The 24,693-nt window shown below is 34.1% G+C and overlaps 1 protein-coding gene across 4 annotated transcripts in view; it reads left to right on the forward strand.

Annotated features, from left to right (window-relative positions):
* Positions 1-24,693, forward strand: part of EML5 (EMAP like 5) — a 112,868-nt gene that overhangs the window by 28,366 nt on the left and 59,809 nt on the right. For all 4 annotated transcript variants that reach the window (XM_027637921.1, XM_027637922.1, XM_027637923.1 and 1 more), the window contains exons 5-13: positions 302-487; positions 7,721-7,856; positions 10,578-10,779; positions 11,855-11,992; positions 12,749-13,005; positions 15,431-15,643; positions 17,123-17,290; positions 19,107-19,213; positions 19,636-19,754. In XM_027637921.1, coding sequence (XP_027493722.1) covers positions 302-487; positions 7,721-7,856; positions 10,578-10,779; positions 11,855-11,992; positions 12,749-13,005; positions 15,431-15,643; positions 17,123-17,290; positions 19,107-19,213; positions 19,636-19,754 — 1,526 coding nt within the window. The remainder of the gene's footprint in view (positions 1-301; positions 488-7,720; positions 7,857-10,577; positions 10,780-11,854; positions 11,993-12,748; positions 13,006-15,430; positions 15,644-17,122; positions 17,291-19,106; positions 19,214-19,635; positions 19,755-24,693) is intronic.

The following is a 24,693-nucleotide window of genomic DNA, read 5'->3' on the forward strand; positions in this document are numbered from 1 at the left end:
TATGAAACACTTTTAAAAAATGACTTAAAATACAACTAATTCACAAATTACTATTTGAGAGAATTTTAGTTTGATTTAGTACTCCAAAATTCCTTCCCAACTAACCTGCTATGCTGATTTTATGGAAAGATAAAGTTGGTTAATAGCATAAAAAGTTCTTAAACAGCTGGAGAACTGAAGCATGGAAAAGGCTATAAGTGATGATGTCTTTTGCATGCAAGGTACTTCTCTTTCAGATGCACATATTAAATTATAGGATATTAGCAAAATACCTGTCTTTCTAAATCACTTTATGTTACAGTTCTGGAGTTTGTGTGGCAATTCATTGACACCAAAACGTGGTGTTTTTGGCAAAACTGGTGATCTCCAGACTATATTGTGCCTCGCCTGTGCAAGGGATGAAGTGACATATTCTGGTGCACTGAATGGAGATATCTATGTATGGAAAGGAATCAACCTTGTACGGACAATACAGGGAGCACATGCTGTAAGTATATCTCTTTAAATTAATATAAAATGTTAAGTAGATTTCTGTAGAGCTGGAAAGGGCAATGCAAGGTCATCTTGTCTGTATTCCTAAACAATTTCAACGATAGAGACTCAGTATGTCTTATTCGAGCAGTTTTTAGAACAGTCTACAACTTTGAAAAGTGAAGACATCTCAATGAAAGTTTAATAAGATTTTTCAAAAGTGCTTGGTAACATTTTAATTGAAATGTTTAATGCAACTATAAAGTGATTATAATTTAGCTATATAAGTTTTAATTATCTTTTCCATATTATTTCAAAGTATATAGTTTTGAGATTAAAATAGGTAGCAAAAAAACCCACTTAGTGCATTGCAATCTGATTTGTGGATGCCAAACTATGAGAGTCCTCATTTCCTCTCCTGGTAGTAATTTGATAATATAATGCAAAATTTGACTTAAACTTTTAAGTATCACCTTAAAAAAAAGCCAACCAATTTGTTTTACCCTATGAGGCATGAAACTGCTAAGGTCACTTTATAAAGCTATATGATTTGCTGGTTGAATGTTAATTTTTGGTTTGGAAAGCATTGTACTTACTAGCTAATATTCGAAGTTCCTTTTTTAGCAGTTTAAAATAGTGTGAAAATACAAGCATATGAGTTCCAATATTACAACTTCAAACTTATAGGTAAAAATCAATAACAGTTAATTATTCTTGCTTCTAAGAATGTTTTTGTTTTAACTGGTGGTGTTGGACTGGGTGGCATGATGTATGTAACTGAAGTATAAGATTCACTTTTTATGATTTAATCAGGTAGAAAGGAGGGGACTAAGGGATGAATGATATGTGTGTGTTGGAGAGGTTGCAGTCAGTTGTAGCGAGGAGGCTCTTGGTTTACCAAAGATTTAGGAACATCATTCAGGATAGTTGCAGCTTATTGAATGAGCGAATAATTTAAAAGCAACTGCACTGCTTATTCAGAAAGTTGTACAAAGACAGTGTACCTGATTATGAATAAAAATAAAGTTATGAAGAACATTTATGTGCAAAACATCTCAGACTATCTTTTGTATTTGAGACTTCTTTATATACGTATGTGTGTGTATATATATATATAAATAAATACAGATATACACACACACAAACATACTGTCCTGTATTCATCTATAGAAATATGAAATATATTCAAGAAAGCACAAATTATGAATCAGGAAGCATGAAGGGACATGTTGGTCTTCAAATATTCCTTGATTCTTACTCTATAACTTCAATTCTTGTTTTAGTTTTCATATTTACTGTTTGTTAGTGTTCTATTCTGTATTTTCCTAAGATGATGTGGACATAGCATGTGCAGACCTGGATTCCCAGAGGAAAAAGTGCACTTTGTTTCCTATCCAAAACTGATGCCAAAATATTCTCTCACCCTGTTTGGTGCTGTAGGAGACAACTGTCCTGCATATTAACATATTTGTTATTTGGAGTACTTAGAATTGCAACAGTTTATTTCTCAGAATAATGCAGTGCTTTTCAGCTGTTGAAATGGCATAACTGGTAAATGTAGGATGATGAGAGCTTATTGCTTCACTACCTTATGTGCTGTGTAAGTTCTTTGATGACCACAAGATCAAACTTGAAGTGCTGTGCACCTTATCTTCTTTAGTGTCAGTGGATGGAGCTCAGGTGACCTTGGAGTAGGTCTCATCTAGCTTCTATTTTTGGCTCTGTCCTGTAGGCTCAACGGAATTGTACTTTGCAGTACTGATAATTAAGTAGGGACACCAGTCCATGTCTTTGAAATTCATTTTTACAAGAGATTAGAGTCAGTACAAATCTCACCAATTTCCACGGGAAAAAAAAAAACAAACAAAAAAACCAAGAATAAAATGTTACCTTAAAAGATAATATTGACAGATTATTGTAATCACAACATGCAGCAACTTGGAATGAGAGTGCCTCTTTAGCCATACTAAATTATTATCATGATATTTTATGGTTTTTTTGTACCTAATTTTACAATTATGTCCTTCTTGTCTGTCCTTTTGAAAGAAAATGCAACTGTAAATAACAGCATTTGTGATGCACATGTATTGCTAAAGGGAGAGTGTACACATAGTAGGGAACTGATATAAATTTCTGTTCAGTATGCTAGTGTTGGAATTGTCCTTAAATGCCTGTTTATCATCCTGTATCATTACTCCTCAACAGGCTTCAAGTAAACTGTAAACTTTTTGAAGGAAGACATGTCTCAGTAATTACATAAATACTGTGAACAGTAAATATCTGAGATGCTGGAAAGCATTTTCTAAAGCATGTTAGTTATGTGGAGATATAGTCCATCTCCACAGTTATTAAATTATTATTAAGGAAGTTGTCTGCATTAATAAAGAAAACATGTTCTTTTCGTAGGTTGGCTATCTTTGTTACAATTATCCAAGCTAAAAAGACATTTTTTATTTTAAGAATAATTCCATGTGAAAAATAAAACATGCTGTCCCAGTGTAAGCAACCAAGGAAACAGAAAGCAACTTTAGCACTAACAAGCAAAATAAGAATTCTTAATTGAGTTTCTGTCTTCTGTCACAGCAATACTGAAAACTGTAGAGACAGGAAAGTAGAATTTCCTGTAGTTTCCTGTCTGAGTTTGAGTAGAAACAAAAAGTTGAAAGCAAATAGGTTGGCATGGCTGGAGAATTAGTTGGAAAAGGATTGGAGAGTTCACTTAATATAGAAGTAGGAATGAAAAGTAGGAAAATATGGAAATGAGCAGGGTTTAGGAGTAAAGGCACACAGTTCATATGCAGGGAACAATGGATTGCAATGGGAAACTCCCAACTCTAGATTTGCTGATGCCTCCTAAATAATAATACTAATAAGGAAAGTTTTAAAAGGGAGAAAGAAAACAGCAGCATGAAAGCCTGTGTAAATTCACTGGTAATGGTAATACTCCAGGAGGTTATTTGTAGGCAATGCATCTGACTCTGGAAAGTTAACATATACCTTGACTAATTAAAAAAAAAAATCTTTTATTAGATGTCTCATTTTTGTACTAGTGCAAAGAACAGACTATAGAATCTTCTACTTATTTTATCATCTTACATGTCCTAAATTCAAGGTAGTCCATGCATATAGATGTTACTCAGATATTAAAACAAAATTGTATTCTTATTTAACAACACTGTATGTTTGAAAGATTCTTGTGTGATATGACCCTGCCTTGAATAGTAAATGTACATAAGATGCTTTTTCAACAGATGAATAATTAATTTTGAGATAGTCTTTCAGAGGTACACATTAAAGTTGTGCGGATTGATGTCAGAAACTGAGGTTAAATAACAAGCTCGAGGTTAAATAACAGGCAGTCTGTTAAAACTATTGCACGCCTATGTCGGTTGGCTGGATACTAATTAAATATAGATGGAAACAATATAATGAACTTAAATGAATGGCTTTAAACTGGTATCATGTACCAACACATGCAGTATTTTCTTCTACTGCTTAGACCAGTCGTTGGTTGAAAAGTAACTGTCCACTTACTTCAGCCAATGAGAGGTGTATAGGCAACTGTTTTAAATTGTTAGAGTACTATGCGCATTTTTAGACCGTTTTATGGGTGATTTGTTAGATAGGAAGATTAAAAGGTAGTGTCTCTCCACTGTAAACTTACTGACATCTGTTTTAAATGTTTGCAATCCATTTCCTTACTATGCATTATATATTGGGAGAGAGAGTGTCTCAGAGTAAGTGCCCAACGTATGTGTTGCTGTACATGCTTTACAAACATCCAAGTCCTATATTTATCTGGGAGTAAAAAGGAGGCATTGGAGTTCTTTTTGAATTGGTATAATGTCTCTGTTCTCTATGTTGCTCAGTAGTAGTCAGTTGCTTTTGAAGTTTCCTTATGATTTTTCAAGCTTGGTCCTAATTATAGCTGACTGCAGTCATGTGTTTTAGGAATTGCGTAGTCACAGTTAGTGTGGTGGATTTTATATAAACAACTACATTTAGATAAATAAGCACTTGATTTTTGTCCATGGGGGGGAAAATGGGTCCAGAAGCAATAGAAAACCAGAAACTACCTCAGTATTGGAAACTTCTTGGGTTCAAGCAGTGGCAAAATATTCATGCAGTAGAGACCATCCTTGTCAAGTTCTTCTTGTACTTTTCCAGCTTTCAACTATAATTTCTGGTAGATCTGGGCATTTATTTCTTTATTTGCTCTCAGTCCACTCATTTTTTTTTTTTTTTCGAATTTGAGAGAGAACACAGATGTGATACCAGCTGGTTATGTTGGGAAAACAGGAAATATTCAGCATTCTGAGAAAACTGCTCATCAGTTTGAGATGTTATTTCCAGAATTTCAAAGTTCATTAGGAAGTGTAATGAAAATTTATAAAAGAAAATGCAGTCTGTATATCAAGCTTCATAACTTTTCAGATGGAAGACTTTGATCTACACCTTTTATTTTGATTCAGAAGCACAGTTGGTTTTTGTGGCTCACGTTCAATTGGATTTAAAGAAGTCAGTGCAATTGTTTGCCTCTCATTACTGCTAGAAGGCTTTTGACCATCAAGAATAACATTATGTTAATGAAAATTTCAGGCTAAGGGATTAAGAGAAGCATGAAGACTCCAAAGTTGATTTGCATTAATAATCTTGACAGTTTCTGAAAGGAAGGATTTAGGGGAAGAATTGACAGGCCAAGCTACCCCAGTAAAGAATCTGTCTTTTCCCCATGAAGTGTGAGCCTAACAATTATATGAAGAATAGCAAAGCTCAGCTTTTTCCATTAAGTACTTACAGTCCCCATTAATAAGGGACCTTTTTTATAGTTTTCATCTAGTTTTCCTATTCCAGTGGCACAGAGACTAAAATGAGAGCGTCCTATTGCATTTCGAGAGATTGAGCAAGCACAACATCTGCCAAATCTCCTTGACAACCAGTATGTCCTTTTCAAGATAAGGATATTCTGTGAAATGGAAAACAGATTAATGCTGGATCCACTTGATCTTATCTTCAGAACACTCAGCCAGCTTCCCACATCACCAAATGTCTGATTATTTTTTTAATACTGACTAATTAAATAATGGATTTTGGAAAGAGTTAATTAGAGAAAAGAAAATAATTCTGTTATCAAGGTTGCATTCCAAAAAGAGCCTTTAAAAGATTAAACTTGGGCAGAATTCAGTATAGGGTACAAAATGAGCCAAAATTTCTCTAGCCTTTTATTTGTTCCATGACACTAAAATCATAAAGGTTGGAAAAGACCTCCCAAGATCATCAAGTCCAACTGTTAACCCAGCACCACTGTGTTCACCCTATCCACAAGTGCCACATCCACATGTTTTTTGAACGCTTCCAGAGATGGTCACTCCAGCACTTTCCTGGGCAACCTGTTCCAATGCCTAGCAACCTTTTCAGTGAAGAAATTTTTACTAGTATCCAGTTGAAACCTCCCCTGGTGCAAATTGAGGCCCTTTCTTCTCATGCTGTCATCCCCCACTTTGCTACAATCTCCTTTCAGGTAGTTGTAGAGAGTGATAAGGTCTCCCCTGAACCTTATTTTCTCCAGGCTAAACACCCCCATTTCTCTCATCTTCTCCTCATAAGACTTGTTCTCACAATATTAAAGGTTAATGCAGTAAAACAGATAGACATACATGGAGAGAAACAAATACAGTTTGTGTTGTATTTTTGAAAATCTCTAGGCTCCTAAAGAAACAGAAGGAGGATTTTCAGGATGTTGGAGATAATGGGAGTTAGCCTTCTAATCTGCTTATGACTTAAAAATTCCACTACATTTCTGTTTAGACACATACTGCTCCTGAAAATGTCGCCTGTCATAAAAGTCTCTTTCCTGAGGATGGACATGACATGTTAAAAAAATTGAGTTCTGTCACCATAGTCTTTCAGCTTTGATTGTCATTTGACCTTCTAGTAATGATAGGCTTTTTTTTTGTGAAGGCCAAGAGATTTCTTTTTCCTCAACTTGAAAAATTATACCCTTGTTACCTGATGTTAGAGAAGCAAACATAGTCCATATTTTGTTATGACTAGTCCATTATGATATTTTTCTTAGTTGTATTTTAAGAAGAAAAAACATGCTGATAGGAGAGAATAGTAACGAGTACCTTGGAATTCTCATAAGTCACAGCACTGTACCTGATTTGTTCTTTGAGCGTACAACTTTGTTTTCCCCCAAAAGCCAGTCTCTCCTTTGCAAATTACTTTCATCCTTAGGGTTAATGTGTATCATTACTGTAAAATCCAAACCCCTAACCAATGAAACTATAGGAAATTTACATTTACTTCTTTACTAAACTGAAATTTCAGAACAATATTATAGAAAATATATGTATATTATTGACTGTTCTACCTTCTTTTGGACAGGACTTAGAGACAGGTTTTCTCCTTCATTGTTTCTAATGCTCTCTTGTTTACTCTTGTTATAGCTGAATATTAAATACTTTCAATAAATATAGAGCAATTTTTTAACTTCTCATAGGCTTATTAGTTAAAGTTGCCCTTTCAGTAGCTTTGCTTACTGAAATGTGTGAGCTACTTCTGAATATGAGATTAGTTATTAAAAAAATCCCAACAGTGGGTGTGTAAGGTATGTATCACGTTAAATCACATATAGCTTCTATGTGACTACAGTATCTTTATTTTAATATTATATATATCATCCTTGCCTCTTTGTTATCCTGAAGAAAACATGGATCAAGTGAATTGAAGAAAACAGGCTAGGTTTTGTTTCCTATTGTTCACCTTTACAATAACAGCTTATTATGCATTTTCCAATGGCGTAGAGTAATCGCTGCTTTTCTTATGTTTTGTTTCTAAACTTAAGTTCAAAATCAGTCTTTGTTGGGTTAATATATAAAAAAATCCCGGTTTCTTTTGTCTTGTGTTATAGAAGCTGAGTAATGGCAATAAGGGCCCTAAACCAAGCCTAGCAGAGATCACAGGATATCTTCATGCTGACATTTATTAGAGTTGGACCAGGTCCTAAGGCAAGAGGATATGAAACTGAACTCTTTCTAGGAATAAAAAGCAGCATCATTATGATGATGATTATTAGCATGAAAGCATTCTTGAAATAATTGTCTTACTGTTTGTCACTGAATATGAATTCTGCTTGTTGTGAGTTTGTTTCCGTTTCTGACTCTCTCATATTTAAAGCTTTTATTAGTTGCATACTGGTTTCTCTAATCTGTGTATATTGTTAAAAATAACTTTCTTCTCTCTTTAGGCAGGAATTTTCAGCATGAATGCATGTGAAGAGGGTTTTGCCACTGGTGGTAGGGATGGCTGTGTTCGCTTGTGGGACTTAAATTTTAAACCAATTACTGTGATTGATCTCAGGGAAACAGACCAGGGATATAAAGGTAAACAGAAGTTTATCACTTTCAATACACTAATAAGGTAGGAAATTTGTCAGTGTTTTGAACAAGAAAAGACTTGGAAAACCAAAAAGGTTGTTTCATGTATGTTGCTGTAAACTATTTGCTAGAAATGGAATAAATCATACCCACTAATTGTGAAGGTCACATAGTCCTTCAAAGTTACTGTAAAACATATGATGAAGATACAACTTTTTATGCACATTGTCTCTAGACCACAGCAGCTTTTAACAAGGAACAGTAATGCTTAAAGAGAACTTGGAAGAGACAGTAAGATCGACAATGTAAAACAACAGAGTCCAAAACTTGTGTTTGCTAGTTATTCAAATTTTTATTAAAACTATTTGGAAGTTATTTACAGTTTTGCTTACATAGAACACTGCTTACGTATGCCTATGACTTCAGTTACAGTTTGTCATGCTAAATTTTTACACAGAGTGTTCTAGATGTCGTTGCTGTAATGATTTAGGAAAAGAATGTAAACATATTCTGAAGCACTAATGTAATTTAAAATATTGCTTTTGTTGGCATTTGGTTTTCTTTGCCCCCATTCACTTTGTTATTTTCTAATATCTTGCCAAGAATTTGAAAATGTGGTAGAATGTCTGATGGCAATCAGATACTCAGGGTCAATACATAACATGTTAAGTCTTTGTATGCTGTAATTGACTTGGCATTCCCACCAAGATTGTGAAATACTGCAACAAGATTCAGTACATTCTGAGAGGCTCTGTTTTAAATTTGAATTTACTCAGCTGCTGTTTCTCAGCTCTGTTGTATGTAAATGAAAGCTGTGTTTCATTCCCCATTTCTTTCTTTCAAACTTGATCTCTGCTCTAGATTGTCTTATTTACTTTTGATGTAACAGGATCTTGCCATGAACTCTTTTCCCTTGTCAAATGCCCATGACAGAGCTAATAGATTTTTTTGAACGCTTATCTTTAATAAAATCTGTTTCTTGAATTTTTCCCCTTTGCTTTTTTTTCCTTTTTATATACTTTTGAGGATTGCCATCATGACCTGTCCTTTTACTTGTTTTCTTAATTGCATTTTTTGCTGCTTCTATACCTTACCACTTGCTAATTTTTCTTGTGAACATAAACTCAAGATCTGTATCCTTGTGAACGGCTTGCAGCAATTAGTTGACTCTACACATTCTCCAGGTAGTCACATTGTATTTCAAAATGACTCCCTCCACCACAGGAAGTTCCAAATTATCCAAATTAACAAGTATCTTAATCATCCTTTATCAAAGATGTTGATTGTTTCTTTATTTTTTAATCATTTTAGAGAGAATAGCCATATAATGTCTAAATTATAGGACTGAATGACAAGGTGGTTATATTCACCAGTACAGTCAACAGATCAAATCTCTAAAGCAAAACAGATGCTGTAAGAGGGTCAGAGTAGAACAATATGTATGCATTTTGAGGGGTGTTTGAGGGCCGTTAGCTCTAGTCTGGTTCAGCAGACTGAAAATTGCATTGCAGTTGGAGTGCACTGAGTGCACTCCTTTAGCACATTGTTCTGTTTCATGTGGAGGGAGTCTTATTTGTGCATTTGAAGGCTATCTTGTAATGCAAAGCATGTTAAGTAGGCACAATCAGGATCTTTGCTTCGAGAGAATCTTTGCTTTTCAGAATTAACACATTTGTGCAGATGCACCACACTGGCCTCCTAACCCACCATTCGCTGTTTGTGAGTCATTCAGTTTCTTTCCAATGTAAATTTAATAACATTAGGCTTTTCTTTTCCCTCTACATAGTTAAAAATATTTTTCAAAAGAACATCAATCCGGACCATTGCAATATTCCTTTCTCTTATTTGATATATATAATTTTGTCTCACATGTTAATCCAGAGTAGCTTTTGAAAGATATTCTTGAGTGAGTGCTTAGGCAAAGTTAATTAAGTCAGGCATTGCTACCATCTGGTTATGAGCATTTCAAATTGGCAAAATTGAGTTGCATTATCAGAAGGTAATAAATGCAGCCTGTTTTAAAAGGTGCCTATTACTAAAATCACGCAGCTAAGACTGAGTTCTCAGTGTAAACTGTCTTAACTTCCATTTTATTATTCCTGACCGTATCTACAAACAACAACTGTGAGTGCTTACATTCACTATAAGCCTAAAAGCTAATTTAGTTGTTAGAAATGCTGTTAAATTCCATCATAAACCCTTTTAATCTCTCTATATGTTGTTTCACTTTGATTTAGTATTATTTTTTTGTTTAGTGGGAAAAATACTTTCATATACTATTAAGATGTTACAAAGAATTGGGCTCTTTGACTTTCTTACATATAATGCTTGTTCCACTGATGCTTTTGTCACTTAAATACATCTTAGCTAGTACTAAGGTCCATGGTTTGATCAGAGACTGTAATTTATAGTCTCTGCTAACTTTGTTGAAACTTAAGAGACATTAAAGGCATAATTTCAGCTGCAAATGTCAGTACTATATTTTTCCTGTATTGAAATAAGGCTCACATTTTATTTTAGAAATTTCTTAATACTAAACTTGAAAAGTTTATGTTCCAAGTGCAAGTATGTGTTATATGGAATAGATAAAAGGAGTAAATGGAGGAGTAAGAGAAGGTGCGTGGATACTTCTTGACATTTTCTTGCTTTTATGTTTTATTGTGTGCTACTTTACCGTTGTTTCATGAATTCTGAGGATGTGTCTCTCAGTAACAATCTCTTCTACAGGTCTGTCTGTAAGAAGTGTTTGCTGGAGAGGAGACCATATACTCGTTGGGACACAAGATAGTGAAATTTTTGAAATTGTGGTGCATGAGCGTAATAAGCCTTTCCTGATAATGCAGGGGCACTGTGAAGGAGAGCTGTGGGCTTTGGCTGTCCATCCTACAAAACCCCTGGCAATGACTGGAAGTGATGATCGATCAGTCAGGTTAACTCTTGTTTGTTTGTTTAACTGCGTGCAGTTTTATACGAACAAATAATTTTGTAGATAACCTAATTGAAATGTGTGCATTTTAAAGGTATTAAAATGTGGCATTGAAGCGCTCCTACAGTTTAGGGATGCATGAAATTAGTGCTCGCGAGTAATAAAATATAGTGGAGGTATATATTTCCCCCAAAAAAACATGTACGAAATTTGAAAAAAAATCATTTAGACTAATACTGAGCACTCAGAGAGACAAGTATCCTGTAAGTGTTCCCTTTCCAGAAACTATGTTAAGCATTCATAGGTCACAATGAAAAAATTGTAATAAAAACTTACATATTTTACTCTTACCATATTCACTTCTCCACATGCTGCAAATTAACTTTTAGTTTGAGAATTTCATCAAACTTAATGCATGCATTGTAAACAGAATATGAATGCTCAGAAACCCCACTAAATTAATCCCTTTTACAAGTTCATATTTTTTTTGGTCAAAAACACCTTTTCTTTCTTAAAAATATCTGAAGTGTAACGTGGTTAAGCAAATCAGTAGTTCAGTTATTAATATTGAAATAATACTCTAAAATTCCAGTTATATCTTGTAAATGATAGATGTTGTAATGTATCTTGTGATAAAAACTTACATATTATAATATTATTAGTTATAAGGAGTTATTAGTAATGACTTGTTAGTAGAAAAAGTTATTTATACTGATCAAAGTCTTTATAATTGTTATTTAATGTTCTTGGCTAAAATGATTAGCAAAACAGTAGAATTTTCACAGGAGTGGTCTGAAAGTATATATTGTCATATTTTATCATTTTTTATGTTCATAAAATCAAACAAAATTTATCTGCCCCCGCATTTTCTCATTAGATATTTTCTCACCTTTTAAAATATAAAACTATTCCTTACTCTATACAAAGTTCACACTTTTGTCCAAGATTTTTCTTGTGAAAAATTATTTTAAAATAGGACACTGCCATGTCCAACATTCTCCAAAAATTGCGGACTTCATCTTACCTATAACAAAACTGCAAACCCCTTTTTACATTTGAAATAATTTCTTTATTTTAGAATTTGGAGTTTAATAGACCATGCTCTGATTGCCCGGTGCAACATGGAGGAACCCATTCGCTGTGCCGCAGTCAGTACTGATGGAATCCATCTCGCTCTTGGTATGAAGGATGGCTCTTTCACTGTGCTGCGAGTCAGGTATGTTACCAAATTAAAAGCAGATATACTATTAACTCCTTCAAGCAGGTTATCTAATTGCTTTTATAGATTATATGTATACTGACACTGTAGTGACCATACATGTGGTCACTTAAATTTTCGTTTTAAATTACATCCGAGCATTAAATTTTAACGCTCGGATTTTTTAAATGTGCTACATGTGTTCATCTTGTTCTATAACAACCCATTTGAAAAAGTATATTGGTCTATTTACAGAGAGTGGCAATGTTCTAGGAAATGTTTTACTTTAGGTTTTAGCTTTATTAATTATTCTTGAATTACTAAGAAATAAATTTCATTCATAAATTATTTCCCTGTGTTGGAAATCCGCTGTCAGCACATCATGCATATAAAACCAGTGCTGACTTGTTGCTGAAATCCCACAGTTTTAAAAGGAAAATGAGATCTCTGTCTCATGTCAGTGAAGTTTTCTTCCCTGGGTGAATAAAGATCTGGTAACCTACCTGATGAGGTTTTCTTGTGGACCCAGTTTGAACAGTTCCTTTTGTTTGCTCTCTCTCAGCCCAGTGCAGCACCTTCTTGTGTCACTGTTCCCTTCTTTTTTTTTTGACCTTGAAGCCCTAACCAACTCTAAAAACAGCAGTTTTGTGATTGCTCTTGGGATAGTTAAATTCACTTTATGATTTCACAATCTTGTCCATTTTTTAAGACTGGGAACTTGACACTGTGATAAGGCTCTTCTATGCTTATGACATGCTTTCTTTCATACTACAGAGATATGACTGAGGTTGTTCATATCAAAGACAGGAAAGAAGCTATTCATGAACTCAAATATTCTCCAGATGGGAATTTCCTAGCTGTTGGTTCCAATGACAGCTCTGTGGATATATATGGTGTTGTTCAACGATACAAGAAAGTTGGGGAATGTATTGGATCTTTAAGTTTCATTACGCATATGGATTGGTCTTCAGACAGTAAATACTTACAGACCAATGATGGCAATGGAAAGAGACTTTTTTACAGAATGCCAAGTAAGATTCTGAGTTGTCTTTATGATATTTGTTATTTACTATAGAAATAATGTATAGTAGTTTTGTAAAAAAAGCCAAATGTAAATCCTAGTTCAAAACATCCAGTTATAGTGAAAGTTTTTTGTAAGTTTGTATAAATATTTGCTATATTTGAATAAGTACAGCATTTTTATGGCAAAGTTACTTAAATATTTTTATCCTTGTATGTTTACTGTCCTTTATAATGCATCTTTTCATGCCAGATATGTTGGCTTATAATTTGTTTTATTTCTTAAAAGTAAATTTTTGCTCTCGCTTTTTTAGAAGGAGAAAAATGCAGCATTGAAATTCAATTTTGCAATAGCTTAATAGCTTTGTACTTGTGGAGTTTGGTTATTAAATGAATTACCACTTAATTGCGCTGTAGGTTTTTTTGTAAATACGTGGAAAAATCAGTATGTTGCAGCTCAGGAGAGTAATTTGATTCTCCTGAACTGTGTTTGCAGCAGAACTGAGGAATTTAACTTAAAAGAGCTTTTACACTGAGAAACTTTTTGATAGCCCCATTATTGTAAGTGTTTTCAAGATAACACTCTTGAAAACTTGACTGAACAATCCTTTATTGTTGAAATAATTTCCATCAAGACATTTCCCTCTGTAGAGGACATATGCACATATTACAATATCTGAAAGTTTCAAATTTAAGTGATCCTGATTAGAGTATACTAAGGGCAGTATTTATCATAAGGCTTGACTTCTTTCTTCTGTCTATTATATACACTCTTTACATAATGATATTTTCCCCACTCATCACATTTTTAGTAATTATGTATTATCATCACCACTTTTTACATTTTCCCTTCATTGTTGTACAATATTTATGCTTTACACTGTACATTAGTCACAGATCCATGCAGCTTTTTGTGACTCTCTTTGCTGAAGCATCTAATTAATTTTGATTCTGTGTAATGAATGTGACAGAAGATACATAAGAAAAGATAGTAAGAACTTAGACAGTAACAAATACACACAGAAGGAGCAATTTGAAGTTATATAGACAGCTTTCAGCCTGGAGTTTTTTATATGTTAGAATGTGGAATTTTAAAACTTTGTTTATGAAAAAAGTTGAGCAAAAGTCAGTGGAGATAGAGGAATGTCCTAATATTTCAAAATAGTATTCAAATTGTATAACACTTGAAATTCCACTATAAGTGAGTAAAGGAACTTACAGTTTCCTGGTACAAGATCTGTAGGACTTAGTTATCGATATAACCAGTTTTAGTAGTCATTATTTATATGGATTAGTAATTGAAAGAGATTACAAGGTAAACCTTGTCAAAGGTTGCAGTTATTTTATCAGAGCTGAAGGATCTTCAAACAGGGCACTTGAGTTCCTTTCCAGCTTTTGGAGAGGTATGTAGTAGTTAAAATTTTTCTTGAGTGTGGGAGGTTTGTTTTTGGTTTTTGGTTCGGTTTTTGGTTTTTCGGTTGTTTGATTTGATTTTTTTGTTTTGTTGGTTATGGTTTTTTTTTTTAAGTCTTCATTTCTGATTTGTTTGCCATTTTACTTTCTTTTCTCTAGGGCTGTTCTTTATTTACTCTGTTGAGTCCAGTACACTTGAGTTCTCCCTTGCTAGGTCAGTCCTTCTGTTGAAAACTTATCTTCTTACAGTGCTTGCGGCAGCTCTCCCCTGCATCTCATCCCATCCTATTTGCTTCCGTTAGGCAGAATCCTAACTACAGTAAGAAAACAGGAAAAAACACGGCCTAGTTGTCTTCAATTTTGTTACCACTAAAGACTGAGAAGTGAATTTTGTTGTCCTGCTCAGGTTTAGCAGTTGTTTGTTCAGTCCAACTCACAGCTTTCACATTTGCTTGCGTCGTTCCTGTGTTGCTCCTGCACTCTGCTTCTGGCCCTTCCAGAAGACACACTATTTATTAAATGTGCCTTTGGTCTGACTCCATTCTTCAGCTCTTATGTGAAACTTCGTGGGGTTGGATCACTGTCATTATGAATAGAGCTGGTGGTGAAATTGATGTAACGAGGATCCAAACCTAAAATTGGTGTTTTCAGTAATTTACAATTTTTTTTCTCAAAATAATCCAGGTTTCTAGAATCATTCAGCAACAGAATTTTTCTGAACTTTATCTTAAAATGACTACCTGTATTTTTTGGTAAACATTTAAAAAATAACACAGCCTCAAGAGATACCAAGAAATTATAAAAGCTGTAAAGTACCAAAGCCATGCTCTTCTGTTAAGTAGTCTTGAGAAGCCTTACTATTGATACTTTTGGTCATAATAGGGAATATTAGATCAGGACAGTGTCAGAAGTCCATTTTTATTGTGTCTCACTTGGATTTGATTTCTAAAAGATTTTTAAAATGTTACATTCTTTAAAATTGCGTAAGTGAACATTTAAAAATGACTCTATTTTTGTTCTTAGGTGGAAAAGAAGTAACAAACAAGGAGGAATTAAAAGGCATTCAGTGGGCATCATGGACCTGTGTTTCTGGCCTAGAAGTTAATGGAATCTGGCCCAAATATTCAGATATAAATGATATAAATTCCGTGGATGCAAACTTTATTGGGCAAGTTATGGTTACAGCTGATGATTATGGAATAGTAAAGCTCTTTCGATACCCATGTCTAAGAAAAGGTAGTACCTTTAAGTTCAATTATAAAAGTATTTTTGAATTTTTGTTATTCAAGAAAAATTAATTAGAAGACTGGGGTTTTGAAAATTATATAAATGGCTAATATTTATTCATGGAAGTTTAGTTAGAGCTCAGAGGTAGAGAACAACAATAATTAGCTGGTATATTGAGAACTGTAATGTTAACAGTATTTTATTTGCATTTTGAATGAGCTTTACTTCTATTTTGTAAAATAGTTCTCTTTTTTTTGGTTAGAATTCTGTGAGGTGACTCAGTATCTACCCTTTTATGAGATATATATCTTTATGTATTTCACCTTGTCATCAAGTAGTTTTCTTCCTTTCTCTGAGTGTGTGATAGAGATTTGGACTAGGAACTCGAAAAAAATAACTTTGCTAAATTATTAGAGGTAATAAATAAGTGACCAGTGTATTAGTCCTGTAATCAGAGTATGCTACTGTATGTGATTTGAAATTTTAAAACTTTTCCAGTAGTTTTCTCTAATTTTTTCTAGCAAGAAAGGACAAATCTTGTTAAATTTTTCAAACTGAAGTCTAAGGTGAGAGATGAAATTTTCAAGTTTACTCTTCAGGACTGAGTGAACAGAGGAGATATGCATATCTTTTTAGACAAGAAAGGCTTCATTGTTTCAGAACTGTGTGAAAAACTCCATTCTAGACACCATTCATTGGATTACCTCATGTATCAATAAAAGCCTTTTCACTTTAAACATAATCTGGAAATGAAATGGTTTTGAATATCACCTCTTACAAAAAGAGTGGAGAAAAATATGGGGGAATATCAGTCTTTAAAAACAAACAAACAATCCAACAAACAACACAATGAAACCTTTCTTGTCTATAAAGATAGCTGTATAATGGAGTGCTGTTAGGAACTTCATTTTAGTAACTGATCCAATGATTGTGTTGTAATTATGTAGTAGTTGGTGAAAACGTTAACTTGATGTAGCTATAGTACTACTACTACTACCAGTTCTACTGCTGCTAAACGTGGGAGCAGAGGAATTGCTACAAGTGCTTAGCACTCAGATTGCACGGTGAGAACCAGTGCTACAAGCACATACATGGGGGTGTTTTCATATACCTAAAAATACATGATTTAAATAACTGTATATTTTCAATGTAGAAATAATAATTGTCAAATTGTCAAATAAAATTAATATGATAAAATTTAAAAAAATATTTAGATCTCGTACAGGACCATCATATCTCTTTTCTTCTTGAATTTGACTTGCTTAAGATATTTTATTTTGAAACCCAAATTTAAAAATTTATCTTAAAGACGTTAAAATTTTTGAATACTGCAAAAAGTTGCTGCTAATAATTAAAGTATTACTACAAATTAGAATATATTTATTAAGCTATTACTTGTTATAAGGGTTCCTTAATGTGATTTCCTGAGGTGCTTCTGAAACATTTATTCCACAAATACTGAAAGAGATTTTTTTACTCTTGTTTTAGGAGCAAAGTTTAAAAAATATCTTGGTCATTCTGCTCATGTGACAAATGTCAGATGGTCCCATGATCACCAGTGGGTTGTTTCCATTGGGGGAGCTGATCACTCTGTCTTTCAGTGGAAGTTTGTACCTGACCGGAAGTTGAAGGATTCTCTTCATATAGCACCCCAAGGTAAGCAACTTATTGGAAAAACCACCAACAAAAGGGTGGAAGGAGGGGAGGTTAAAAGAGAAGTAAAATTCTTTGGTGCACTATCAAAATAAATATTCAGAATTGTCAGTCTGCACAAAGCTGTTGTTCTTTAAACTTTGCTGCTGCCTGAAATAACTGATAGAGTTTCCTAATACTTGCCAATACCCTATATGTTCAGGTTAGCAAGAATCTGAAAAATCCCTTCACTGCTGTATTTCCTGTGCAAAGGAAAATTTTAAAAGTTCAGATCATAGATACAAATTTTTGAATTCTATACATAGCATACTTTACTAAATTGACAACAATTGGATGCCCAGATATCACTGGAAAAATAGACTTCTATACTCATTTGATTGAAATTTTGAAGTATTTAGATGATGATTTAAGCATTATAGCCGATTATTTAATTTTAGTTGTTTTTTAAAGCAGCATATAGATATTTAATATTTGGGAAAAAATGAAGATCATGTTTCCACCAGTGACTAATACAATAATTATTCTCATGACTGAGTTTCCTAAAATCAAACAATTAACTGAGTGCCTCGCCTGAAAACTCCTAAAGGAATTTAGAGAGAAGGGAAATACGTATATAGAGTTACAATGAAATAGGCTGTTTCACCATTTAGTTGCTAAGATCAGATGAATATATATTAGTGTGGACTCAGCAAACAGGTAAATGAATACCAGTTCTGCACTGAACTTGTCAGTGACAAATGCAGAAAGAAACAATAGTTCTCTTAATCTCCTAGACAAAGCCTTCAAAAAGCCTTTAATTGCTTTTTTTCTTCATGGTATGAACTCTTTTTCAACTAATTATTTCCTGTGACCTAAATTTCTCTATTAGCTGCTGCTTCTCAAGATAAAATTTCTACATTTTACTAGATTCTGTGTTCCTGGATATATAGCCTTACTGTTGCCTGTCTGACAGTATGTGCAACATACATCTGCTTTGTCCCATGATTGATAATTATCCTGTTAGTGGTTTTCCTAATTCTGTAATCTTCTACCTTTTTTGGTAGCAATATTGGTTTTCTCTAAATCATTGGTAAAAATAAGAAGTATCACAGCTCCAAAGATAGCTCTTTTTTGCATTATTCTATAACCAGTCCTTACTGAGTGGTGATTCTCTTGGCAATTACATTTTGAGACCTGTAAAATCCATTTGTGTTCTAGACTGTCTTTATGTCTGGTTTCTTAATCAAAAATTGTACAACATTCAATCAAAGGTTGAAGAAAGTTCACAATACATTATCATTTGTCAGACAGGACATTCTTCTCAGTTTCTGGAATGGAACTCTCTGCTACAAGATGTAGTCTGGCTTTCCCTACATGTAAAATTTTAAATGACTATTCTTTTTCTCAGCAGTCACCAAAAATTTTACCACTTTCTTCCCATATGTAATTTTCTTCCCACTTATCTATCCAAAGAATTTCTACTCACCTTAGTCGCTCACTTAACCGTAAATTTCTCTTTGGAGCCCCTCTCCTGATAATTTTCTGCAAGTCTTAGGTTCTGCTTTGTACTCATTACTTCATTCTCTTCTGCTTTCCTTTTTTCCTAACATTAATGTTGATGAAATAATTTTAGTGAAAACTAACTTGCTCCTATACCCCCCAAAATTATCATACTTAGGAGTTGGCTCATTTCTAATGTAGCAACAGAGTTGGTCCTGTCAGCCTGCCAATTATTAGCAGTTATTGTTATAGTTAATATATGCATTGATTATCAAAGCAGAAGCATTAAGGTTTGTACTTTAGGTTGTTTAATTTTCTGTTTCTGTTTTCTTGGTGACAGAGAGTCTGGTTGACTCCAATAGTGATGAATCAGATTCAGATCAGTCTGATGTTCCAGAGCTGGACTCTGAAATTGAACAAGAGACCCAGATCACCTATCGTCGACAGGTAAAGGTTTTGGTTTCAATGGCAGCTGGAATACTTCCAGGGTTTAAGTTGGTCTTTTATGAAGACTGTTGAAATCTGAAAACTGCGAAGACTGAGAGCTGCATGGGAACTGACCAAAAGCTCTAGAATTGTTATTGCCAGATGCATTCAAAATATTAATTAATGAATAATTAATATTAAGATTATAATTAAGATTAATATTAACAGAGAGAAAAATTATTATATGTATTCCTAGCATGCTCTACCAACCATGCTCAACCAAATTGGAGCTTTGGTTGCAATTTAAAAACAAGTTAAACTGTACAATCACTGGCTACAGGTATTGGAGGGGTTTTTCCAGTGATGTCAGGATAACGTTTTCGTGGGTGATAGCTGTGCCTGAATTCTCAGAAACTGATTTTTAAGTATGCTCATTCTTAAAGGTTTACAAAGAAGATCTACCTCAACTTAAAGAGCAATGCAAAGAAAAAAGAAAAAGTGCAGCTTCTAAGAGACGTGAGCGAGCTCCAGGGAACAGTATAAGACTACATTTTGTTCATGGGTATGCAAACAAGGATTCTTTAAAATATACAAGCAGACTGTTTGTGTTTTGTAGATTAGTATTTATAATTTAATAATACGATGAAAGACTTTCAGGTCAGTTGCTTTGTGATTTACTATTTTTGTTTATTTCTGTAAAAGTAAATTTACACTAAATAAATAGAAAGCTTTGATACCAACTTACTGATTCTGCACATAAATTCTGAAGAGAATTTGCACCGAAACTTTAGCTGATACTTACTATTTGAATACAGGTGACTAAATGAAGTATTCGGTAGTTTCATCCATACTTTTCAGTATCTGCAAAGTATTAGTTCTCTTTGTTGTATTATTTTGGTAGCTACAGTAGAAACTTGGTGTGGTTGAGGATGACTGGGTGCCATACTAAGTGGTGTTTCTAGCAGTATTTTATTAAAAAAGATATATAAACTGTACCTAGTCTGAAACAACTTACATATTTCTCTGTTAGTTTAGGAACTAAATTTAGTTTTAATAGGTCCTGTAAGTTTGTTAAAATTCAATTTCACTCTTTTTGGTGCTAATTTGAGTAGCAGAACAACTTTCAGATGCATCCTTGAAATCTTTTGATTTTGTCTTTAGGATTGGTAGTCTTCCATAACTCCATAAGTGAAGAATGTTTATCAGAACAAAGACGTGCTGTTTTAAAAGCAAACTGGCATTAGATGTTATTGCATTAGAATAATGATCAGAAATCTAAATTCCCTTGATACAAAACAAAACCAAAGCCTTAATTCAATTGAGACATTGCAAATCAGGTAATAATGAGTTTTCCTTTCAAAAGATACCTCTTTGCAGGAATACAACTTCTTTTCAGGCATAACTAAATGCATAGATAAGTTACTGATACTGTCTGTCTTTGTAATGGCACTTAAAGAATTGTCGAAGGGCTCCACATGAAATGCTTATTAAATTAATAGGTAATCATTCAACTCAGCAACTTGGTCTGTAGAAGACGTGTAGTCTGACTAATAGCTTTAGAAATAATGACAACTGGAAAGCTTGGTGCAGAGTTGGCTTGTGGGTTTTTTTTTAGTTTTTTTAGTTTGGGTTTTTTTTTTTATTTCTGTTTTTGATGCTCCAGAATTCTCAGTTGACGATTTTTATATCCATATAGGAAATGCATTAACGTGGGTAACTGCTGTATATAGTCTTTAAAATTTGGTCTAAGAATAAAACCAAATGATCCTGAAGAAGATGTAGCACAAGCAAGGGTCCTGGATCTTTGGTATTATTGTTATTTCCTTCACAACAGAAGTGAAGCTTGACCAGAATATCCAAGAATGACCAGAAGTAGAATGTCCTGTTGAGTTCTGTCTGGTTACCCAATGGGCATCAAGAAAACTAATGAAGAATCCATGCTGAACAACAGATTTTTCTCAATGTCCAGGCTGTTAACTTTAAAGTGACCCACATCCAAGTGAGTAATAGGCATATTCTCTGATTCAGGAAGTCTGCTTTTCTTCATCTTTCTATAGCTGCAATGGAAATTACTTGGATGTTCCTTTAAAGTGTAAGATTAGTGTTGCTTTTTTGAATTAGGGTAATAGGAAGCTCTTTTTCCTTTCTTTGTTTTTGAGCTTGTTGGTTTTGTGTTTTGAATTTGTCAACTACCTTGAAAGATGAAATTTTAAAAATCTCTTATATCCTGTAAGAAAACTTTTAAACCTCTGGTTACTTTCTGCTTTGGAAGGGCATAAAAACAATAATACTGATCATATGCACCAGCCACTGATTACTATGGATGAGTGCATCTTTCTGTAAGAGATCTGAGGCAGTCATGATCTTTAAGTGCATTTTTCTGTAAGAGATATGATGCAGTCATGATCAGAAACATGTTATTAAATTGGTGTACTAGTTTGACCTCTTTTTGACTATTGCTGTATTTTAATTTTGCCATGTCTTTGGCAGTGGTGGTGGTTCAGAAACGTGAAAAGGATACATATTTTAAAATATTCAGAGGAACCTTTTTCTCAGGCTCAGTGCTTATTATGCTTTCTTTTTGCTGTCAGGAAATAAGGATGCAAATGTAATACTTATGCCCTGTATTCTTTCAAAGCTATGCTGTTGATTTTACAAGAACGATTTTTTCTTTAAAATTTTTTTTAAATATTCATAGAATCATAGAATTATTTTTCAATATTCAAAGATCTAGTTTGAGTTTCAACATATTCATTGAACTACCCTTATCTTAAGATGGTAATGGTTTCAAGATGACATGGAAATGCTTTTAAATGAGAATCTTGCATGGATTCCTACAAGTACCTACAAGTAGTATCTGAAGGGAGTGGGCTATGAGTGGGTTTTGTTGCAAAAACACCATTGCCATGCAGAATAAGTTTTTTTAAAAATAAAAATCACCACCTTTGTACTAAAGACTCTATTCTCAACCATGTTCATTTTGACATTTGGTTCTTCTAGAGATTTTTAGTGGAGGGTTGTACTACATTTGGAAATGTCCCATACATACTTTGAAGAGTAACATAAAACTTTTGAAAACTCTTACAGCATCAGACAAACTTTGACTCTTTTCCCAGAGAGGACGTTACTTGTGAAGTTACCCCTTAGCTGGCTTTAACTGTGGGTAGGACCCAGCTTTAGGTTACAGAATTCAGAGTTGTGTGCCTAAAAGTAGAGGGTTTTATGTGTATATCTAAATTTCCATCACCATCACTGGAGATGCAGTCAGTAGTCAGTGGAGCACAGGGAGTGATTTGTAAATTACTTAAGTGGTTTGTTTTCTGCGTGTGAATACATTGACTCTTTTCATGCTTTTTCTGAGATTAGCTAATAATCTTGGTTCTAAATTGGTTTAATAATATGGAGATGTAAGTATTTTGGAACTGTGTAAAAGACTCTTAGGGAATGCTCTTCTACATTGAAATATGCTTCTTTTCATCTCTGCTCGACTTTAGCCCATCACTTCCCTTCTCGTAAAAAGTACCTGTGTAGTCAGGGAGTCAGTAAACTGTCATGTGGGAAAGACCAAATATGTTTATTTGGGTTACAAAGGGTCTTTGTTGGCACTGCTTGATATCTTGGCAAAATATGTTGTATTTTAATTGTAAACAACTGATTGTACATATTTTTAATAACTAGATCAAATTAGCTAAAATCAAAACTTCTGATCACAAGAAGTTATAGATATGACTAATAAGAACTATTTTCCTGCATCCTATATACATTTTGGATATTTTGAGTAGTCCTGTGGCACATGGCATTAATGTACTCAGTTTCAGTAGGTTTACTTTAGGGTATGTAGGAAATTGTTATGATGAACTAGAAAAATTCTGAATTTCTGGGTTACATATATGAGGATCTGAAACCCTTCTGCTGTCTCAATGCTTTTTACTTTTATAGGTGACTGGTAAGCTTGTAAGAAATTGCTCAATGTCCAGGATTTCGAAAGCAATATTTCTTTCAACATACTTATTTTTGTAGCTGTTTTTTAAAAAGTATTCTCCTTTAGGGTGCATATTTGCCTTTTTTTTATTTTTATTACTCTGTACTTGCAAAGGAAATCCAGTATGTTTAGCAGAGCACAGTGCAGAGTGAAGGACAGGAAAATTATGTCTAAGCAACAATAGGTTCAGATATCTTCTTTGGCACTGTGCCTGCCTTTATAATCCCTGCCCCTCACTGAATGTTGTCATGTCTTTAAAATGGTGATGTTACATACTGTGATAGGTTATTTTTCTTTCTTCATAGTTACTCTAGGTCATTGTATATTCTGTCCCTTTAAAAACTAGTGGCTGGACATGAAAGAAAGGTGCAGGCAGGCAGCACTTTGGGTCAGGCAGAGATCAGCTTCAAAACATCTGCACATGTTGCTGCTGGGGGATGTTGTTAGTGAAAGATGTGAGTGGAAGGAGACCAAAGCATGACTGAAGAATCTGCACCTGTATTGTGAGTCTAACTTATTGGTCACTTTGAGAAGAGCAAGAAGCAAACATATAGCTGAGCCTCAGATAAAATGGAAAGAGATTTTTCTAGATACCTTGAAGGGACCGTAACTCAGAAGACACTGAAATGTTGTTAGAGTAGGACAAAACCTGAAGTTAAGAACCTGCACATGAATACCAATCTAAACAATGAGTTGGAGAGAGACTTATTTAAAAGCTTTTATTTCTGTGCTATCACAGTTTTTGCTGGTTTAAGATGTACACTTTTCTTGTTTGCGATTCAATGAGACCCAGCTTTGGACTTGACAGTGTGGCAGACAATACAAAGCTGGGAGGAGAGGTTGGTAGGCCCAGTGTCTGTGCTGTCATCCAAAGGGACCTGGGCAGGCTAGAGAATGGGGAAGGGAGGAATTTCATGATCTTCAGAAAGCTCATGAGATGCAACATTCTGCTTCTGGGCAGGAAGGACCTGGACCCTCTTCTGGCCTCTTTAAAAACTTTGTGAGGTGATTTTAGCAATTTTTGTCTAATCACATAGGGTGACATTGTGTGTAATGTAGGTGAGCCAACAGAAATCCAGTGTATTCAAATCTGCTCCAGATATGTGCTATGTTGTTTTCCAGTAATGCATAGATCTAGCATTTGTCAACATATATCCATGTTTTTTGAAATAGTATTCGTTAAACTAAAGTTGGTCAGCTACCTTAAAGATTCATTACTTCACTGGTGCATATGACTGCACTGTGTACCTAAGGAAAAATGTATATAATTTCATGAGCTATCTACCTGGACTGCATAATTTCTGCATCATTTAAAACTTTTAAGTGTCTCATATGTAGTAATTGTCTTAATGCTGTACCATAATTGTCTTAATGCTATACCATTCATTTTGTGTATGATACTTACTGGTATGTGTACAGATGCATCTCTGTCTTATGTGATAATTTAAAGACATGCACTGTTGCAAAAGGGGCCTGCTTTTGTTGAGAACATTAGAGAATTCTGTTAATTTGCAGTTGC

The sequence above is a fragment of the Corapipo altera genome, unplaced genomic scaffold (assembly GCF_003945725.1).
Source record: "Corapipo altera isolate COAL_440 unplaced genomic scaffold, ASM394572v1 23, whole genome shotgun sequence".
Classification (NCBI taxonomy): Eukaryota; Metazoa; Chordata; class Aves; order Passeriformes; family Pipridae; genus Corapipo; species Corapipo altera.